Source organism: Lissotriton vulgaris, chromosome 9, assembly GCF_964263255.1.
Source record: "Lissotriton vulgaris chromosome 9, aLisVul1.2, whole genome shotgun sequence".
Classification (NCBI taxonomy): Eukaryota; Metazoa; Chordata; class Amphibia; order Caudata; family Salamandridae; genus Lissotriton; species Lissotriton vulgaris.
In genome coordinates, this window is record NC_141697.1 from 887,879,596 (window position 1) to 887,901,759 (window position 22,164).

The 22,164-nt window shown below is 45.1% G+C and overlaps 1 protein-coding gene across 2 annotated transcripts in view; it reads right to left on the minus strand.

Moving 5' to 3' along the window:
- LOC147692440 (sodium/calcium exchanger 2-like) overlaps window positions 1-22,164 on the minus strand; it is a 1,124,793-nt gene that overhangs the window by 64,003 nt on the left and 1,038,626 nt on the right. For both annotated transcript variants that reach the window (XM_086938642.1, XM_086938643.1), the window contains one exon: window positions 17,951-18,050. In XM_086938642.1, coding sequence (XP_086794768.1) covers window positions 17,951-18,050 — 100 coding nt within the window. The remainder of the gene's footprint in view (window positions 1-17,950; window positions 18,051-22,164) is intronic.

Sequence of the window (22,164 nt, forward strand, 5' to 3'; positions counted from 1 at the left end):
TGAAATGTTGCCAAGTGAGGAAACTGAGCCATAAGGGCTTGGGAATTCTTGTCCAGGATCATATAGCTTGATCTAGTGGCTGAGAGTGAAACATGAGTCTCCTTCTTCATATGTATTTAACTTTGAGAGACATGTACTAATACATGGACGCAATATACTGGTCACCAGTTGCAGCCAGTATTTTTGTGACCGGCAAAAGATTTTTTTAAATCCCACCTATGTACTAATACGTCAGTTCTTAAAAATCTAAATCGCAGTGGGTCGGAATCTGCCCTTCCTCATGCATATTAATTAAGTAGAAAAACAACAGTTGATGGACAGAATGCAGAACAATGTCATACATTCACCACAGTACAGAGATCTGGGCCTAAAACCATCGTTTTTTTGCACTCCAGACCACCCCAGTTCGGACATGGCCCTATGCAAATCAGCCTTGACCCTGTGCCCTCCACACCACTGGAGTCAAGCTATCCTGGCTGATGACGGCTGATAGCCAGAAACCGGTCCTAGGATGCTTGATTCCGGTCCAGGGAAGACATGGCTTGGCAGTTCGGGCTGGACTGTTCCCATGAGGCACAGGGTCAAGACTGATTTGCATATGGCCATGTCTGAACTGGGGTGGCTTGGTGAGCAACATAACGATGAACTAAACCAAGATCTGTGACTGGGGGTGAATGTTTTGCCATTGTGCAACATTCCGTCCATCATCTTGTGTGTTTTGCTATTAATTAAATAGGTCTGAAGTACCGACTCACTACTATTCGTTGTCCCCACAGGGAAGGTGGCCTGTGGAGTCAGCAGATGACAATCTTTGTGTTTGCTTTTAAATAAAGCAATCATTTTCTTAAAATGCAGTTCATTTTCGTTAAAGGGAAATTGTATGCATTTAAAAGCAAAAATATTTTTTTTCGCAACCTTTTTTTAAGAGTAATGGAAAGAGATCCCCAAGAGATCCCTTCCAGAATGTGAATGTTAAAATCAAACATTTTTTAGCCTACTCCTAATTTTGTTTTTTTTCAGCATTCACAAAGTGGAAGGGGTTCCTTGAGGATCTCTTCCCATTTGTGAATAGGTTACTACTATCTCTGTTTAGTTGGTAAAACATTGTTTTTCAACCAAATTTCGGTTGCAGAACATTAATACATACTGCAAAGAATATGTGTTTGGAATGGAAGCCCTAAAACTCCCTTTCCAAATACCAATTTAGTATAGTTCCCTAAATCCATTTAACGGTTTGGAAAACATTTTCTGAATTATTAAATGGTCTTAGTACTTTTGAGAAAGGGTTTTAGCATTCACAAACACTTTGATTTACCAAATTAAAGGGGGTTCGAACGAGAAAATCCTGTTTCTCAGGCCCTTTGGCCCTAAACTACACTTTCTCTCAAGTAACCCCAAATAATTTATCTGAAAAAACATGATTGTCAGTCCAGCGCTTTTAAAACTCAAAGTACCAGTTAGAAGTAATTTAAATATTTACAGAATGATAGAAACAAAGACTCAAGGTACTATATTTCAATTGTCAATAAACACACTAAGTATTAAAATTATGTAAAACTGGTGACAATTTCAAAATGTTCAAATCTTCTCCAAACATTTTCCATATGTCAGCAACATATGTTTGTAAGAGTTCTTTGATTTTTAAACAACATCCAGTAGCAGAAGAATAAACGTGATAAAATAATTTAATGATTTTAAACCTGTGCTTTAAATGCAATAAATTAAGCAAATAACTTCCTTGCCTGCTGGTATTTCTGCTATGGACCGTTCATGTCACCAGCATTCTCAGCAACTAATTTCTTAAAAATGAAAGTAAAGCCGTCTTTCCAGAAAGGTGGATCACTGGAAAGAAAATTCCTAAACGAAATGGGTGTAAGTGTTCTGTTTCCATAGACAGGCCCCACTCAAGCGTCGAGGGGTCCCATGTACAAAGAGTCTTAAGGGTTGCAAACTCTTAGATTCTGTAAACATGAGGGTTTGCAACCACTAAAACACTTTTCTCAGTGTACTAAACACATTATATGATTCAGAAAAGGTTTTCCGAATCGTTACATGGGTTTCGGAGACATTAAGGGATTGCTATTTGGGAGGGGGTTTTGAGGGCATTTGTTCCAAATGCTGATTCCTTAAGATATGTTTTTACGACTGAAATATGTTAGCAAAACATTAATAATTTACCACTAACTTTAAGGAGGTGGTAACCCATATTCAAACATAAAGTGGTCCCAAAGAACCCCTTCCATTTTGTGAATTGTGAAAAAAAAATTTTTAAGAAGAGTAGGCCGTCATTTCATGGACAACTAACTGCCTAATCTTAATAAACAAAGTTCCATAAACATTCCTTTAGGAAACAGGTTGCATTTAAAAAAACGAAAAGATTTCTTTATCTAATAACAATCAGAAATGGTCATTTGCTGACCCCAGCAGGCCACCATGCCTGTGATTATAGCCAACATAGTGGGTCATAGTTTACGACCTACCTCATTATTATGTGCGAGGAAGGGAAATTGTCAATAAACAAAGGGATCCACCCTTATGGGAGAGTATAGAAGTGTTCCTCCAGACTACGTTTGTCTCCTACAATGGTGGAAAGCACACAGCGTTGTTTAAATACCCCTCACCCACCAAAAGGACCCTTGGTGGCATGCTTCATCATCTGGGTCTTCCCGCCCGCTGAGGGACCGGGCGTGCTACGACCTACGACTACGTGGGAGCACTGGTTATGAAAAACAATACTATGTGTGGTGTAGGAGTGTGAGTGGAAGGGTCAAAAGTGAGTGAATGGTGAAAAATTAAAAAATACCTGGTTTAGAGGAAAACATTTTTTTAATGTTCCTTTGAGCTGGTATCGTTAAAAGTGGAGAATGAGATGAGATACTATGCTTTAATGAGCAGTGTCTCCTGTGTCGACATGTTTCGAAGTCCTCCCCTGGCTTCCCATCAGGACATAGAAGAGATCCCTTCTACACTCAAATCAAAACAGCTGTGTATTTACATATAATCCTAACTAAGTGGTGCACATAAATTTAACATGCACAGTATACTATACCCCAGTAGGTATATTGCTGAATGGGTTTCCCATATCGCCAAGATAATTCCCCATGAGCCTTCAAAACGGGAGGGAAGGTGAACCTATAGTCACACAAATATCAAGGTTACCTCCTCACCAGGACACTGCCTCACAGCGGCTCCGTGGGAGGACGATGGCCCGAGTATGGCTGATGTGTTTAAAAGTCCCTTCCACTGCCATGAAATGGGCGAATTGGTTTCTTATATCGCCCAGATAATGCCTCATGAGTCTTCAAAATGGGAGGGAAGGGGTACCTATAGTCACACAAATATCAAAGTTACCTCCTCACCAGGACACTGCCTCACCGCGGCTCCGTGGCAGGACGATGGCCGGAGTACGGCTGATGTGGTTGAAAGTCCCTTCCACTGCCATGAAATGGGCGAAAGGCAGACTTTGAATGAGGTGTCACTGAGAGACCCAAGGACCTGGCCATAGCTTTCAAGTCCTTGAAGCGCACCAGCGCAGAGTCTTCCTTCTTCTGAAGAGACAAGACAGATCAAAGGGCATGTCTATGAGGTTGGCCTGGACAGCCCTCAAGAATCCAGATGTTCTTAGCCAGGCATGGCACCGCAAGGCCACTGCCTATGAAACTTCTCTACCTAGCGAGTCAGTCGTTCTAGACCACACCTAATGGTGAACTTTGCTGCATCCTTCCCATTTTTTACTGCTTGGGAAAGCACAGTTTGGGTTCTTTTGGGACCTTTGTCAGCATTTGCGCAACCGTTTCCCATAAGATGTGTGAGAAATAGCCCAAAAGGCATGCAGTGTTCACTGACTGCATTGCTAGGCTGGCAGAAGAAAACATCTTCTTCCCAAGTGCGTCTCCCCTCTTGGATTCCCTGTTCGGGGGAGTGGAAGGGATGAACCATGGGATGTTGATGTTTGGACCACCAAGCTCTCACGGATAGGAAACTGGCTGAGAAAACATGGATCACCTGAGGCAGGCTGAAGCTGCGTGCTACAGACCTATTCACAGGAGCCCATGTGCGAGGCTTGGACCGTGAGCCTAGAAGAGCATCTATCAATGCCTCATTAAAGGGCAAACGGGGTTCAGATGATGAAGACCTAGGCTGAAATGCTTTGGTGAAGAGGTTAGTATTGACCTGCACAAAGGGCAGCTCTAGGCCAAGGACCTCTGCTGCCCTGTTCACCACCACTTGCCACTGGATTCAAGATAGCCTGGTTGATGAGGGTTATGAACCCGAAACCGGTCCCAGGATGCTTGTTTCCGGTCCAGGGAAGACATGGCTTGGCAGTTCGGGCTGGACTGTTCCCATGAGGCACAGGGTCAGACTGATTTGCATTTGGCCATGTCTGAACTGGGGTAGTGGAGTGAGCTAAAGATTGATGATGGATTAAACCCAGATCAGTTGACTGGGGGTGAGTGTTTATTTTGCTCAAACGCTCGTCCATCATCCCCTTTGGTATCGCTTTGTTCGCCTTAAGTTGGCAGGGTATGCCCAGACGTGGGTCCCTTTCTCAATTTGCCACTGGATTCAAGATAGCCTTGCTGATGAGGGATGTGAACCCGAAACCGGTCCCAGGATGCTTGTTTCCAGTCCAGGGAAGACATGGCTTGGCAGTTTAGGCTGGACTGTTCCCATGAGGCACAGGGTCAGACTGATTTGCATATGGCTATGTCTGAACTGGGGTGGTGGAGTGAGCTAAAGAATGATAATGGATTAAACCCAGATCAGTTGACTGGGGTGAGTGTTTGATTTGCTCAAACACTCCACTCCGTCCATCATCCCCTTTGGTATCGCTCTGTTCACCACCATAGCATAAGAAGCTCCCTCCTTCCTGACCACAGTAAGTAGAGAGGGCACACTAGCATCTCGATAGGTGTCCCATCAACTGGTTTTCACAAGCTCCACATATTACTCTAATTCCTCACTGACCCTAAGTTTGCTGCCCAGTGCAGGTAAGAGCGGTGGGGGGTGGCGGCCAACAGATGACTTAATCCAGGGGGGTGGGGGGGAGGGGTAATGTCTGGCAGCCAACAGACAACTTGTTTTAGGGGGGCGGGGATGTGGTAGTCGACAGACATGACTTGCTGACCTCTGCCGCCCCCAAAAAGAGTGTCACCCGGGGCACTGCAGGAGTGTCTAACTGGTGTTACGCCTCCCACTCTTCTCCCATGCCAAAAAACCTCTTCAAAACGTTGAGGCAATGGCATAGAGGCTCAGGGCCCTTTTGACGCTGGAATCGGCATCGACCAACACCAATCTGACTCCGAATCATCGAAAATCAGAATGGGGCTGGCGCCGCTGGTGGGCGCTGGCAATGACGGGACCATCAACGTAGGCACCTGTGCCAGGGAAGGTTGTACTAGCACAACCAGCGCCGATCTGGAATGGAATCAATGAGACCCCACCAGAGTTGAGGCCAGAGCCGATGTGGTCTCAGAACCTGTGGGACCTGAAGTCACACCAGAGGGGTCGGCCTGCTCAAATACTCAGTGCATGGCCTCGGAAAAGTCTTTTATCTGAGCAGGGGTTGCTCTGGTTGCCAGAAACAGGGAGAGGCACGGAGCCACACTTGGCTCTGGCTTGGCAAACCATGCCTTGTATGTCATTGCTCCTCACTCATCTCATCAATCCTCAATGGACAAGGTGAAGTCAAAGTACACTTAGTGTTTCTCTTGTTCTTGTGCCTCTTCCATGAGTGCAACAAAGAGGACTTGGGGCGCCTGGAGCGGTTGTGCGACCTTCTCTTCTTCAATTGGGACCTTCAAGGAATCGCTCTCGATGACACCGACAGCTGGTCTGCAAGAGGTTTTAGGGACCGCCCCCCCTAAATCCTATGGCACAATGGCCTGGCAGTCAAGCGCAACGTTGAATCATGGTCACACTCGAGACACCATAAGCACGCATGGTACGGTCGGTAACCGACATGGCGCAGTGACAGGCACCAGACGGCTTAAACCCTATCTTTCTAGAGGTCATCCCTCGAGACACAATGAAACATTCTGCAACAAAACGTTGAAAAAAGTCTATCAAAAGGCGACAAGAAGGGTAGCTCTTCTCTGGAGCAGCGCTAACTGACGTGGAAAGAAAAGAACTGACATACATGCGCCTAGATGGTGCCTATGTAGGTGACCTTACCATGAAATTTGGGACCCCCTCTAAGGTTTGCTTATATGACCAGGGAAAAGAGGGGACTACGCTTATACACAAAAATAACAAATTTCCCCCATGGTCAAATCTTAGTTTCTTTTATGGCATTGCTCTCAACAATTCTACAAGTAGCTTTCAATTTAGTCCAGGGACACCAGTGTGTTTCTTCTCATTAATTATATTTTATTGCTTTTTTTTGGAGATAAGTTTATCAAAGTGTTATTAAAACAATTTTTTCTTTTTTTGAATCTTTTTCAAGGTTGAACATCAATTCATCAACATAGATATTAATACAATTCATATAAATAAGTGCAAAGATTAATGCTATAATAACAGTCTATACAGTGTATACTCTGTGATTTTAGCAAATTAAGTAAAAAACTAACAATTACCCTGTCTCACACACCAACTTTCATGCACACCACTCATTCATCCAGTATCCCAGTCATACACATTCTGAAACAAATTCTAAGGTTGAGGTAACCCGGAACGTCAGTGTTTTAGTTACACGCCAGGTCTGTTACACGCCAGGTCCACGCGCGTTTATATAATTAATGAGAAGAAACACACTGGTGTCCCTGGACTAAATTGAAAGCTACTTGTAGAATTGTTGAGAGCAATGCCATAAAAGAAACTAAGATTTGACCATGGGGGAAATTTGTTATTTTTATGTAGGTGACCTTGACATCACTTCTAGTGCCAACAATGCTGACGACACAATGCAGAACTGAACGCAGCCACCCGAAAGTGTGCAGGGGTACTGCTCGCGCAAAAGATTCCATCCAGTCTGACCCATGGGAAAGTCGAAGGTAAGATATCTGTGGCTAGACGTCTCTATCAGCTATGGACAACAGTGTGAACAAACATGAAAGGGCTTAACTGCTCAATGTATACAACATACACAAATCACAATAATTCCTACAGAATACCCCCTACCTTAATTTATGTAACGCTTTTTTGGCATTTAGTCATCCTTCTTGGTGAAGGGAGGAGGAGATGGGCGTGTGCCTGTGAAGATTAAATAAGGTTTGGGCTTGCAAAGTTCAGAAACTTGTGTAGGGAGCATAGGAATAATTACGGAGGCAGACCAGAAGACTATTGCCTTAATCCAGTCTTCTGAAAACCACTGATTTGAGGAGTGATTTGGTAGTATTCAACCAAAATAATTAGCAAATTGTTTGCAGGTTTGGTAATTGAAATTGGGTATGACTATGCTGGTGGTGAAGGCTTCCATCTTTATCGATGAGCTGAACAAAATGTCAGGATTCTTGTCTGATGTGGTTAATTTATAGTCTGAAAACCTGAGAAACAGAGTTGTATGATATTTGCTAGTGAACAACCTCTTTCTCAACAATATTTGAAGTGCCTATTCACACAAGGCATGCCCAAATGCAGACAACATTGATCTTCAACCCTATCTCCCTCTCAGCTCAGTTTCAACTCAATTCGTATTACAATGCCTCCTTTGAGACTCATTTTTCTGAGTCCTTCTTCTGCTTAGCAGCGCCCCCCCTCCTACAAGTGAGAGATGGACGACACATAAGGTTTGCTGAGGCCAGTGGTTCTGCATCCAACTGACAGTGACAGACGTACCTAGTAAACAATGCAATCTGTCTACTTCCAGGGCAAATTGATATTTTGGTAGGTCTCACCTAAAAACCAGATTGTTTCTTTTCTTTAACTCAAGGTATCAGTTCCTATTAGACAAGCCTTTGACTCTGCTTAGTGTAGCCAATATCACTACTGGACACAACAAAGATAGCCTCAACTGCTGGAATCCAAATTTCCTATCCAATATGAACAAATCCGAAGTGTTTGTTATTACTGAATGTGAGCTATATTGCTGAAGCCATGAGAATGCTATTTCGAATATGCACATCTGCATTGATTTGGTCAGTCTCATTTGATTTCTACAAGGCAAGCTAAAAGCAAGAAACATTTTATATTATGGGAACCAATTCGGTTCCTTTAGACCTAACGTGTCTACAATACCGTCTGTTGTTTTATGGACTATTTTGATAAACTAGCAATAACACCCCATGTCATCTAAATGGACCATAAGTAAGGGAGGGCCCCTAACCTTAAAAAAGTAGCCTTGTCTATGGTCGGATGAGCACCTTGTCACCCGTCATCTCATACAACCTTTTATGGCTAGGGTGCACCATCTCATCTCTAATTGGGAACAAGTATGTGCATAACATGGCCAGGGGACTTCAGATCACAAGCTGCCACCCTGACACGCTCACCTTCGCGCCAGGAGGCGCTGTCACTCTCCCGCTCCCGGAGGTGCTAAAAGGCTGTTGCGGCTCCCGCTCTGTGGGAACCGCTTGAATTGTACACAGGGGACTTCAGATCCCAGACTGCTACGCTGACACGCTCACCTTCGCTCCAGGAGGTGCCGTCACTCTCCCATGCCTGGAGGCGCTAAAAGGCTGTTGCGGCTCCCACTCTGCGGGAACCGCTTGAATTGTACACCAGGGGACTTCAGATCCCAGGCTGCTACGCTGACACGCTCACCTTCGCTCCAGGAGGAGCCGTCACTCTACCGCATCCGGAGGCGCTAAAAGGCTGTTGCGGCTCCCGCTTCGCGGGTACCGCTTGAATTGTACACCGGGGGACTTCAGATCCCAGGCTGCCACGCCGACATGCTCACCTTCGTGCCAGGAGGCGCCGTCACTCTCCCGCGCCCGGAGGCGCTAAAAGGCTGTTGCAGCTCCCGCTCCGCGGGAACTGCTTGAATTGGACACCAGGGTACTTCAGATCCCAGGTAGGGGTGGGCGGAATTTGCGAAATTGACTTTCGCAAACTATCATGAAATTGCGCAAAATCTCCGGTAGCATGCGGAACTTCGCCAAGATGCGGAGATTGCTTTTCCCGCCCGTTCGCAATGTGTTTTTGCGTGCTCACCGGGAAATGTACCTCTAAGGTGCGCATGCGGTTGCTAATGGGCGTGGCCATCTTGCTCGCAATGCTTATTACCTTTTCCGGGTCGAATGACGTGTTCACGATCGGAAACTCACGTGGGATAGCGTGACTGGTTACCAACAATCCAACATCTTGTGGCGCGCGCGAACGGATAGAAAAACTCATTGGCGAACGCAGATACCCGGTAAGTCGCCACCGCACACGCAAGAACACATTTTTAAAGCGCAGACAAGAAAAAACTTGTGTTTTGCAACAGATTGCGAAAGTTTTGACATTTTCGCCCTCTCCGCGGAACGCGAAAATGTCAAAATATCACAAATTCCGCAAGCGTTACGAAATTTACCACCCAGGCCTAATCCCAGGCTGCCATGCTGACACACTCACCTTCGCGCCAGGAGGCACAGTCACTCTCCCACGCCGGGAGGTGCTAAAAGGCTATTGCGGCTCCCGCTCCACGGGAACCGCTTGAATTGTACACCAGGAGACTTCAGATCCGAGGCTGCCACGCTGACACGCTCACCTTCGCGCCAGGAGGCGCCGTCACTCTCCGGCGCGTCACTTTCCCACGCCCGGAGGTGCTAAAAGGATATTGCTACTCCCGCTCCGTGGGAACCGCTTGAATTGAACACGGGGGACTTCGGATCCCAGGCTGCCACGATGACATGCTCACCTTCGCGCCAGGAGGCGCTGTCACTCTCCTGCGCCCGGAGGCGCTAAAAGGCTGTTGCGGCTCCTGCTCCGCGGGCAAAGCCCGGCCAAGGGCGGGCCCGTCAGGGGCCGGAGGAGGCTGGGCTGGGCTCCCTCTCTGACAATCGGAGTTCCCAAATATCTGGTACTTAGTTTCCAGTTGCACTTATTTATTATGGTTGCGGCTGATCCCCAAGCCAAAGTGTAAGGACAACTAAGTACTGTCTGGGGTCTTTCACAAGTGTTTTCTCTCTGTGCAGACTGCCCTTCATTGTTTTATATGCGACTATCCTGCTGTGGTGGTGTCTTTTTGTCAATTGATATTTAGTTTTTTATCTCCCACTCCTTAACGGATCTTACACTCTATATCAATTATGGGCAGGCGTATGGTCATGCCTGTTCCCGTTAACACGGTAACGGGGAAGCCGGGTGTGTCTGTAACTGTTTCTACTATGGATTCTTTTTTGCAAAGGGCCGCTTCCGTCTTGGACTAGGAAATTGAGCTGGTAAATAAGCGCCTTTCGAGGTCCCCAAATAACATCCAGCACCTCTGTGTTCCAGAGACTGAACTGCCTGAAGCACCTGCTATCCGAGGTTATTGCCCTGTATCTACTGTGAGCTTACGCGAAGACACAAACGTGGATTCTGAGTATGATGCCGGGACTTCTAATTTGATGCTTACTCATGCTGATGAGCCCATCTCTGTGGCTCCCTTTATCTCCTGACATTGTAATTAGTAATAAAAGAGGGGGGGAGGGGCTTTATGGGAGCTGATGCCAGCTTACCTAGTATTACAGAGAAACTACCCCCTGGCATGCCGAGAGAAAAGGTAGCCCAGATATTGAAAGGGACCTTGCAGTCTGGGGGTGGCACCAAAAGAAAAACTCAATCCGTTGGTGGATACCCAAAAAAATGAAATCTACTGTGGGTGTTAAATCTCCCAGACTCAATGCAGTTCCCCCTATTATCCCCCCAACCTTGGATCTTTCCGGGGCGTTAGTGACACTATAGGCCTCTTTGTCTAACATACTAGATGCAAAACTAGGCCCTATCATTGAGAGGCTGTCCCGGATCGAGGAGTACATATTTCTGCATATTAGTAAGGCCACACCATCCTCTGCAGGGGATCTAAATGCTGACCCCGGTCAGAATAATGCATGGGTATTTGAGCCTCGGCCCATCCAAGCAATTAGTCGGCCTACCCCTGTGGTCCACCCCCAACTCACCCACCACAGTTATCTGAAACCTCTGCGGGGCATGATGATAGGACTGCCGCAGCTGGTTTAAGGAGGATTACACCCGCCTGTAGAAGTGGTAGCGGTCCCGGTAGTGTCCCTGGCAATTTTCATCAAACAACGGACGGGAAATATGAGAATAGCGAAGTGCAGTTAGAGAACTTACCAGTAATAGATCTCCCACCTGAATTTACCCCCTACGTAGTTGTTTTAGGGAATGTTCCATCTCTCCCTGGGGTGGGGAGGGGGGGGGCGGGGTAGTGAGGACTATGGGCAGCTTAAAAATAAAACAATTCACTGGCTCTCAAATGATGCCGTTCTGGGGGCCAGAGTGACCAAAAACATCATCATGGTCCGCAGGGTTAGATGGATCGGGAGCCTTAGCAAAATAGGCATGGGTGAGTGTATTATTATCAATTTTGACAATCCTCATACAGCGGGTAGGATATTGTTTGGGGACACACATCGAGCCCCTAGCAAGCCAGGTTCAGTAATCAGGGCACTCCCGCTAGGTTATTTTTATAAACCCGATCAACCAAGAGCAAGACCCCGCAATGCTATAATGCCAGTTGCCCAAGGTGGGTGGTCACACTTCTCGATCCCTGCGTCCATGCAACAGTTTACACCTGTGGTCCACACCTCAGTTCTATTTGTTGGACAGCAAGGTGTAGGTTCCATGGTAAATCTGCATAACAGATTTTCACCATTAACAGGGATGGAGGGCTGTGATTGACTAGGAAATTACATAAGAAATGATTTGAGAGAGGGCCCGACTTCGATTTAAACATTCTGCAACCACAAGAGGCAGAGAATGATGTTCTAGGTGCACCTGTAGAAAAAAACTTTTTTTTTTTATCCTGGAACATTGCTGGGTTAGCGAGCAAATTTAAGGATCCGCTTTGGCTCAAATTTGTGAGGCAATTCCTTGTTATTAACCTCCAGGAAACCTGGTCAGTAGAATGTGATCTATTGGAGAGTTACAGGGCTTTTTCTGTTCCAACCATCTCCTCTGCTGGGGGTAGACCCATGGGAGGATTAGTAACCTACATCTCCCTGACAGTCGATTGCCAGATTTCGGTAGTCCCTTCACCTAGCCCAGGTATATTGCCATTGCTATTAAAAAGGGGAGATAAAAGCTGGGGATTAATTAATTTTTATAATTCTGTGACTTGCCCATCGGGTGTGAGTAATATTGCCACCTTGGGCACCCTTATTTATCAATCTTATGGTTCCATTCTTCACAACTTAATGGTTTCTGGGAACTTCAACATCCACCCTTGCGGAAACCCCATGCTTACCGGAGTTTCCGAGCTGGAATGCCCTCGCTTCAGGGGGTTCCATTTTGACCATTCCACACAAGGGGAGGCATTAAATGATCTGATGAGTGACCTGGACATGATGTGCACCATGTCCATTTCGGATCCACTTCGCACTTTCCCTGTACCCACCTTTAACGGAAGAGGGAGGGGGTCATTTATCCACTATATTTTAATCTCCTCATTCTTACACGCATTAATTCGCCGTTTTCATATTGAGGACAGTGTATATAGTGATCACAACCCTCAATATGGGTATCTGCAGGGACCACTGTCAGCTCATATCAGTGGAGAAGCACCAACGGGAACGCTTAAAGCAACGGACGACTCACGCCGTCTTAAATGGTCCCAGATCACCCCAGATAACTTCTACCGGAAGGTTAGAGAATCATGCACTATTGAGGTAGGGCTGTGTCTGGATGAAGGCTCTTCGCCAAAGCGAGGTTATCAATGCTTATGCATCTATCGTAAAAAAGTGAGAAAGCCCGAGACGGCCGGCCAAACCGTCATGCTCACTTAAGGTGCAGCCATCAATACTCCTCCCTCGACGTCAGGGGAGCCCAGCCCCTCCCCGCCCTAATAACGTGGCTGGCTGCATTACAACACATCATTTTGGTTTACAAGGGAACCCAAGGAAGCAATATGCTAGGGACCTTAGGGTAGTTATATCTATGAACAGGACAGTGGTCCCTAGACAGAGCAATATTGTCAAATAAATATAGGCTAAATAGACACCATATTCTTAGTCCAGCCGGACAGATTTATTTTGTAATAAGCAATTTTTAGAACATTTTAAAAAAGTGTTAACAGCAGGACACCAGCCGATGTCAACTGACACACTAACGAAAGAACAAAACAAGGCAACTCAACAGTCTGTGTAGTTAATTCACAGTCAGACGATAATACAAACACACTATTGCTGGAATCAATATGTACATTTCAACTGCATATAGTGTGGCACAGTCGACGACGTTTCGAACCTATGATTAATACAGGTTCATCCTCAGGACATTACATATATGCCTTTCACTTTTGTAAGAATTGTAACAAGGTTTAAATTAACTTGCTCAACCCCTGTAGGGATGGCGCAGAAGTCACTATCCTGGGGGTATAGGAGCTACCAGATAGGGCAACAGTATACGCTCCGTATTAAGGGGATTAGCTGGTTAAGGCAGTAACGGGCCGACAATGCGGTCCACGTCCGAGGATAGAATCACCCTGCATTACAACAGCAATACTAAAAATAAAATAATAATAACATTCCGTTATTATCATTTTGTTTTACGTTTGCACTGCTTAAAGCAGTGGGGCAACGCTCCTACGCCTTAACTGAGGAGCCGCCCCTGCATAGGCTTGAACACCAAAGGACTCCATATCAGGGGAAGAATTACCAGTGCAAAGGCACACGTGGCAAAGTCAGCTATTTTTCATTCTTCAGAACCGAGTAATATCCCACATTCAGAACAAACCTTCAAGTTGTCTCTACCAGTAGGCGAACCACATCCCCACAGCATGAATGGAAGGACCTGGCATCCAATGGAGTAGATTCAGCATCTAGAAGTAAGAAGGAGGCCCAGTCCTTCCCTTCCTGGCGCTAGGAGACCTTTCAAATCCTGAAAAAGAGCAAGCGATCACTTGATTTTATTAATTCGAGCTAAAATAATGTATGTGCCGCTTCGCCTGTCTTTTTCATGAAGACTGTTAGTCAAATTTGAAAAATAGGAAATATGAGCAGAGAAAGAAATTTGGAGTAGCCATTAGTGTCAGAGAGACAGTGGTAGCTCCTCTGCAATGGTGGAGGAGCGTCGCCCACTGCCTCGTTCAGAGCCTGCAAATGTAAAATAAAACAATGTTCTTGCATCGTTTTATTTTACATTTGCCGGCTCTTAGCCAGCGGTGTTGGGGGGGTGGGGGGGCGGGGAGGCAGAGGCATGGGAGGGGGAGGAGGAGTGCTAGTGCAGGCCACTCCCTACGTGCTCATGTGTGTTTGGCCAGCCATCACAGGGCGACCAAACATGCATGCACACTAAGGTTTTCTCCAGCCCAGCAGCATTGAGCAGCTGAGCTGGAGTAACCCCAGACTCACTGGTCTGAGCAGGGCGTCTTTCCTGCCTGCTCAGACCAATCACTGTACTGCTCTGCAGTGCAGGGATTGGACACAGAGTCTGTCCCAGGGGATGCTGAGACCCAGGAAGAAGAAGAGAGGCAGCATGACGAGATGTGATGCAGGAGGTGGCCGGCAGCAAAAGGTACGTTTATTTTTTATTTTTAATATTGTATCTCCCTCCCCCTGGGGGACCCCTCTTTCGCAACCCCACCCACTCACCACCCTTTGTTTATGACGGCCGCCACTACATACTCATGACAGAGATGGTAGCGCCTAAAAGACAAATTAGCGATTATCTTACGCCTTGTGAGACATGATGGTAATCCTGCAGAGAATAAAATGCAGGCAAAGGAAAACCCTAGTGAGGTGAAAAGGCTCAAAATAGTTTGTGCGCTGCAGCTCCGTAAACCGTGACTTAATGACAGAAAGACAAAAAAAGCAACAGGGAGGATCTGGCAGCTGGCAAACAAACCCTCTAAAATTAGCTCAAGAGGGAGCTCCAGCAGCGATATCACCATAGTGTATTCTTTAGGGAAAATGATGTGAGAAAAAAAAGTAGGACAAACCGCTCAGTTCTTTGAGGAGCTTTCACGCTTGGTAAGACTTAAGATGTGTGACTATGTGGATGAAGACAGAAGTATGTAACTTTCTATCATCTAAAACTGTAATCTAAAGAACTCATCTGAACAGCACATCTAAAGAACACTTCAGAGCCCTTAATGAACCATTTCATCTCCCGGGCCCATTCACAACTCTTCTCCTTCTGCAAGGAGCTTACCAATCTTATATCTGACAAGATTGCTTCTATCCACACAGATAATGCATTCATCCCCTCGGTCCCAACCACCCTTTCCTCCTTTATCATTCCAGCTCCAGGCGGCTTCTATCCTTCTCTTCATCCCACTCTCACAACGCGATATGTTTCTTAATCCCTCAAAGAACCTAGGGGGATATTTATAATAAAATGTCCGAACGTGGTGTTACTCCAAAATTGGTAACGCCACGTTCCAACATTTTTAAATGAAGGAATGCGCCGTATTTACAAAAATACGGCACACTCCAGTGTTTCCCCTTGCGCTGGTGCTCAAAACGCAGCCTAGTGCCAGCGCAGGCACCCTTGCGCCATGTTGCAAGGGTACCTGCACTGCAGGGGCGATTGTTTATGTGCCGGAAGGGACACTTCTTGCACATAAATAATCTTTACAGGTGATTTGCTCTTCCTACGGGGGTTGCAGAATGCAGCACACACAGAAAAAGCTAAATATGAGGAGAACTTAATAATTTCTCCTTGTATCACCATCCTTAGACCAGGTTTTTCGTGGCCTTAGTTTTTTGGCTCTGCCCCATCCTTGTAAATATGGGGCCGTGCCAAAAATGCAATGGGTGTTGTTGCAGAACTCCCACTGTAACACCCATTGCACATCCCTTTCGCGCTAAGTGAAGCGTGAAAAGGCACCTTATTTAGAAGGCAGCGTTAAGCCATGTTAAGTGGCTTGATTCTGTTTTGTAACTAAGGAGACGGGGATATCGCCACCAGAACATCACTAAAAGTGACATTCTGGTGGTGATAGCCCCATGTAAATATGCCCCTTTGTGTTTCCTCTTAGCCATAGCTCTCAATTCAAAAACAATCCCCGCTCAGCCCTTTTATATTGCCCCTTACCGTCTGTTTGCGGCACAATCGCTGGGTCTCCTCCAACTCAAGCAAGTGGAGCAAACTGTCACTCACTGACGCCCAAATGAAAAATAATGAAATCTCTCTAAGCTGCCAGACCACATCCAATGATCAGAACACATAGTCCTTCATGAACTGCAATATTCTTCAATGCTCACAGACCATTCAATGGCAATCAGACAGGTGACTGACCCAACCAGAGGGACATAATGAGGCCTCATCGGTGGAACTCATGGCTGCTGAATAATCAATGTCAAGAACAATGTTGGTGCCTTCATGCAACTTAGCATCTCACTAACACTGGCTGACATCTTATTGTTCATGTAAAGCTTAGGCTATAGGGCTTGTGCTGTAGTGCTCTCCTAAATCTCCTCTTTGATCTTCAGTAGAATTCAAATGGGCCCCATCCCTTCTCAAACACTAAGACCAAGGGCCACTTCTTTGATTTTTCCACAAGGATCTTCCCTGTCTCTACTTTCCTTCAATGATTACCTACCCATCCTTTGGTGTTTGATCAGATTAGTGTGTTAGAACATCTATGCTGAGACAGGTGATGCCCAGCAATAGCCCTCATTCCTCTGCTCAGACTTTCTCCTTATGCCTCCAAGTCATTCAACTTTTGATGCAAATTAGCCAGCCCATGTGTTTAATGGAGATACTGATGAATTACCACTGGAGCAACCTCTGAAACTCCTATTCCTGACATACTTGACCCAGGGCTTGCACCGTCCTTTCCACCAAGATAGAAAATTCGGAATTTTAGATTATAGATTATGGTCAACTTCTCCATGGTTCACTGGTATGCCATGTCCATGTCCATGTCCATACCAATAAATGGTCCAGAGGGCAGAGTCAGCACAAGAGCGGAACCTGCTTCCTACGCGGCCTGGGACTAAATAGTCCATACCCTCTGAAGGGAATGACCGATACTGCTTTTTAGGTTCACGGAGTATTCACCTACAGTCTCAGGTGAAAACAATCACGAACCACAGTGGGTAAGACATTTGAACCCACTCAATACTAACACAAATCGTGCAAGTATTTTTAATACTTTATGTTATATGTTGTCCTGACGAAAGCTCCATAGACCCTTCGGGGCCAAGAGAGCTGAAACATGTCGACTTTTTTGTGAATTAAAGTGATATGCTTGAGACTCTATAACTCGGTCCACTGAGCATACCCATCTTACCTTTTAATTAGTTGTCCAACAACTAAATAAAGTACGGATGTTGTCTGGAAACTATTTTTAATTTTGAGAAAAACCTGCCTGTGGGGTTACATTTGGAGATCTCTGGAGACTGCCACGTTACATCAGAGATTGCCTCGGGTGAGGCTGGCATGGTGCACGTTGTTGAACCCTATGATAAATGCCACAACGCTAGTGTGGGGCAGAGAACAGAGATAAACCGCTTTTCGAAGACACAGCGTTTATGAGGGTTTTTCAACAGATCTCCTGGCAAAAGTGGTTACAAGTGTCCTATCTACCTCTGATTAACTATGTTGCAATACTTACCTGTTTGTTAATGAGTGGCCGGGGATTTAAAAGTGGGGACTCGTACACGTAAAAGAATTGGAGATGAGACCTTGCTTATTCCTTGGGAGGTGAATGCATCTGACCAACACGGAAATTAGATTATCAGCTTGAAAACTTGAGCAAAGGAAGTGGTTGCTAAAACAGGACCTGGCACCATCCCTGAACAAAAACTACCACACCGGGCCCACCTCTGTCAGTTATGAATACGTTTCTACTTCTCCAGTCTGCAAACCCTGTGTCCACGAAATTGAAGTCTCCTGGAATGGGCGACAGTCTTTGCCTCACCTGCACTGACTGTGATGGCCTCCATGAACTGCTCCCGCCAGGAATGGGTTCCAATCACTAGAGCCAGGTTGGTCTTCTTGATCAGCTTATCCACAGTGCTCTGGAAATGGAAGAACAGACATAAAGCCACAATGAACAAATGGATACCCAAGGATGGACCAGAGACAAATCTCTCTCTCTTGAGCTCCATATTTTACATGGAATGCATGTGATCTGCTCTGTGACTCTGCCCAATATACATGCAGATGTAATCTTGATGAGACTGTAAAGATTTTTGCCTTGTGCCTTCTTGATCAGATCTGACTCTGGTTGGTAGTGGTTTACAGTCATTATTACACGGAGTGTTTTTTTTTAATAGTGTGAAACAAGATGTCAATTTTAGCACAGTTCACATTGGATAACTTCTCTTTCTATTAAGGAACCCTAGTAGGCACCACAAGCTGAGAGCCAAGGCATGGATCTGTTCTGACCTCTCAACAGGATCGGACTGGCTTATAGGGCAACCAGGCAGTGCTCGAGGGGCCGGTCTGATAGGTCAGTGTGTTGACCGATCTTTTCCCTGTTTGTGGATCTTCTTTACAGTTTGTTGGGCTGATTTTACTGCTAATTTTACTGATATTAAAATAAAAATTGCTTGTAGCAAGCTCAAATCCATGTAGTCTTACATACCTGGAAAACATCACTCATTCAGCGTGTCTTTGCAAGTTCAAAACTGCTGCAGTTTTTGACCATGGACACTGATATAGCTATCTAATTCACTAATGGGTAACCCTTTTATTTTGGAGGCCAGTCCTATTTCCCATCTCAGTCTGACCCTGCCTCCAAAGCATATTGAGGGAGTAATCTGTAGCAGTGCGCAGAGTTTTTTTTCTGCTAACTCATTTTGTGATGTTCCCACCTTTTACTTTTCGAAAGCTGCAGAAATTTGATAGACCGTTGTAAAGTTTAAAAAAAGAATTTCATGATTGCAAACCTATAGTAATGTGAAGGCGTCTTTCAAGTGAGTAAGAAACAGTTTTATGCAGTGGAGAACACGTAATTATTTGTCTTTATGCTCTTGTGGTATTTGTTTGAGGGAAGCTTGCAGTACAATTAACTATGAAGTACCAGTTCTGTTTGTCCTTGCATTGATGCTTACCATTACTGTTAGAGTGGGGCCCATTACCCATCCCCGGTCAACAACCTACCTTTCATTGAACAAATAAGGGAGACCACCTCATCTAACTCTGATAAGCATACCAACCATATCTTCTTCGGGGATTTCAATATATACTGGAATTACTTTAATGACCCCTTATTGAAAACTCTCTAGGCCTTCCTCACTGACCTCAAACCTACTCAGTTTTGTAATATCCCAACACACATTCGAAACTCCACCCATGATCTTATCACATCTAAATACAACACCATCCAACTTAAATCCATACCCCTGTGACTGGCCAGACCACTACCTATTCTCCTACTTAACCCTTTAGAAGGTGTTGACTAGGAAAGGTCAACTTCTTAAACCCAGACAATGGTTTAGAAACTCGAGAAATATTAACCTTTATGATCTAACCTCTACTTATAAAAACATTATGCTGTCTCCAACTAACATGACAAATGTTAATGATTTTACTGAGCACTATACAAAATCCATGACAGACATCTTGGATATGATCGCTCTTAAGCAGCTGAAAAGAACACCTTGCCAACACTCCAAACCCTGGTTCAATGACAGCCTTGACAAGGAGAGACGCAGCTTAAGGCTTGCGGAAAGTTCAGGGAGAAGCTTAACCTCCACCTCACACTTCACGCACAGTAGGTTGGCAAGAAGTTCCTACAATAAACACATCCGCAGCTCCAAAGCAAAATATTTTAGGGCACAGCTAGACAATGCAAAAAATAGACCTGGCAAACTCTTCAAAATCATCAAACAACAAACAGTATGAAACTCTAACCTACATTTGGCTGACATTGAATCATTGCCAAGTAGCGAGGATTTCTCCTCCTATTTCATTAGAAAGACAAGGAGAAATGAAAATGATCTGCACTGTGATTCAAAGCTTCTACTAACACAGGCCCAGCCTAGACTCTTACCTGTATAGCACCAGGATAGTATCTTTCCCGATGGCTACGGTACTAAAACAATGCCGCATGGAGTGCCTTCAAAATCCTGGATGAAGCAGCTATACTCAAAATACTAGCTACACTACAACACTACAATGTAAATGTAAATGTATTTGAGCTTGTAAAGCGCACTGCTACCCGTAGGCTTCCTGGCGCTGTATAACGCTGGGGAACCCGTCCTGGCTTTCCCTGTCAGATGGTCCCTATTGGGCGCCCCCAAGGTGAAGCCAGGCATCCCCGGCGTTGATGGGGCCGTTTGTGGAGATTAAGCAAGCTATTGCCCAGAGTTGCTGAGTGGGACCCAAGGTTAGAGTGGCACCGAAGGCGAGATTTATCGAGCCTGCTGACATTGGCCCAACACGCTGCCGCGTCGGGAATTGAGCCCTGGTCCTGGGCCGACCTCTGCTTCGGGGTCTGCCGCCTCTAACCAGTGAGCCACACTACTCCACAATCATTTCATTGATCCTTTGCCCACCAATCTCTTAAAACAGCTTAGCCCTTCCTCACTCCCTCGTTGGACCAAGATTGTCAATGCATCTGTTGTTCAGGACATGTTTCAAGTTTGCTTAAAGATAGGCTTGGTCACACCTATTCCAATAATCCCAAATGCGGACCTATTTAACCTCACCAATTACCGCCAATCAGCAACATACCATCATTAGCTAAATTATTAGAGAATACTTACCCCTATAACTCTGCAACCCCTTTGAGGAATTTTAACACTTTGATCTACATCAATCTGGATTCTGAACCAGTCTTAGCACTGAAACAGCTTTAACACATGTTGATGACACCTTGAGAATGCTAGACAGGAACAAGCCCTGCCTGCTTATTCTACTTAATCTCTCCTCTGTATTCCATATGGTAAAACAAGACAATATGATTCACCTTCTGGAGAAGAGGATAGGACTATCTGGTCCCCTAGTAAAGTGATTCGCCTCATTCCTTCACAATAGATCACAGAGAATCAAAGTAGATCAAAACCTATTTGACACCCCCCCAGTCACGTTTTCTGTTCCTCAAGGTTCCATGATCTCATCCACCCTTTTCAACTTACTTGCTTATGGAGCCTCTTACTGAACTCCAAAGCTCTCAAACATCCACTACCATATATCAGCCCATGATATACAACTATATTTGAAAATGTTCTCACATGAAGACATTAAACTGCACAACTGTACCCAACTGAAAACTCAACATTGGTTGACCCGCAATCACCTCATGCTTAACATGCTCAAAACCAAATTCCTCCTGGTTGCTGCTTACAATCACTCTGCCCTCATAGAATAATGGCTCAAACAACTCACTGCACTCAACTGCACCCAACTTGTGATTGGCTACACTAGATCACTTGGTATTACATTGGGCAAATATTTGAATATGCAACCTTGTATGGATATATGATGTTAGCACGCATACTTTTAGCACGCATACCATTACCACGCATTTTTTACAACGCAGGACCTTTTACAATGAATACCTTTACAACGCATTACACTACAACGCAGATACTATTACAACGCATACCATTACAACGTAGGTAAGTATATAATATTAATAAATAATGTAAATAATAATTTAAATATTGTAATTAATTATTACATATTTTATTATTACATATTTTAATTAATTATATTAATTTTTATTTAATAATTTGTAAATATATATGTTAAAAATACCCCTGTACCCCAAAACCCAAACCCAGCCCTGAACCCTAAAAATACCCCTGTACCCCAAAACCCAAACCCAGCCCTGAACCCTAAAAATATCCCTGTACCCCTAAACCCAAACCCAGCCCTGAACCCTAAAAATACCCATGTAGCCCTAAACCCAAACCCAGCCCTGAACCCTAAAAATACCCCTGTACCCCTAAACCCAAACCCAGCCCTGAACCCTAAAAATACCCCTGTACCCCTAAACCCAAACCCAGCCCTGAACCCTGAAAATACCCCTGTACCCCTAAACCCAAACCCAGCCCTGAACCCTAAAAATACCCCTGTACCCCTAAACCCAAACCCAAACCCAGCCCTGAACCCTAAAAATACCCCTGTACCCCTAAACCCAAACCCAGCCCTGAACCCTAAAAATACCCCTGTACCCCATAA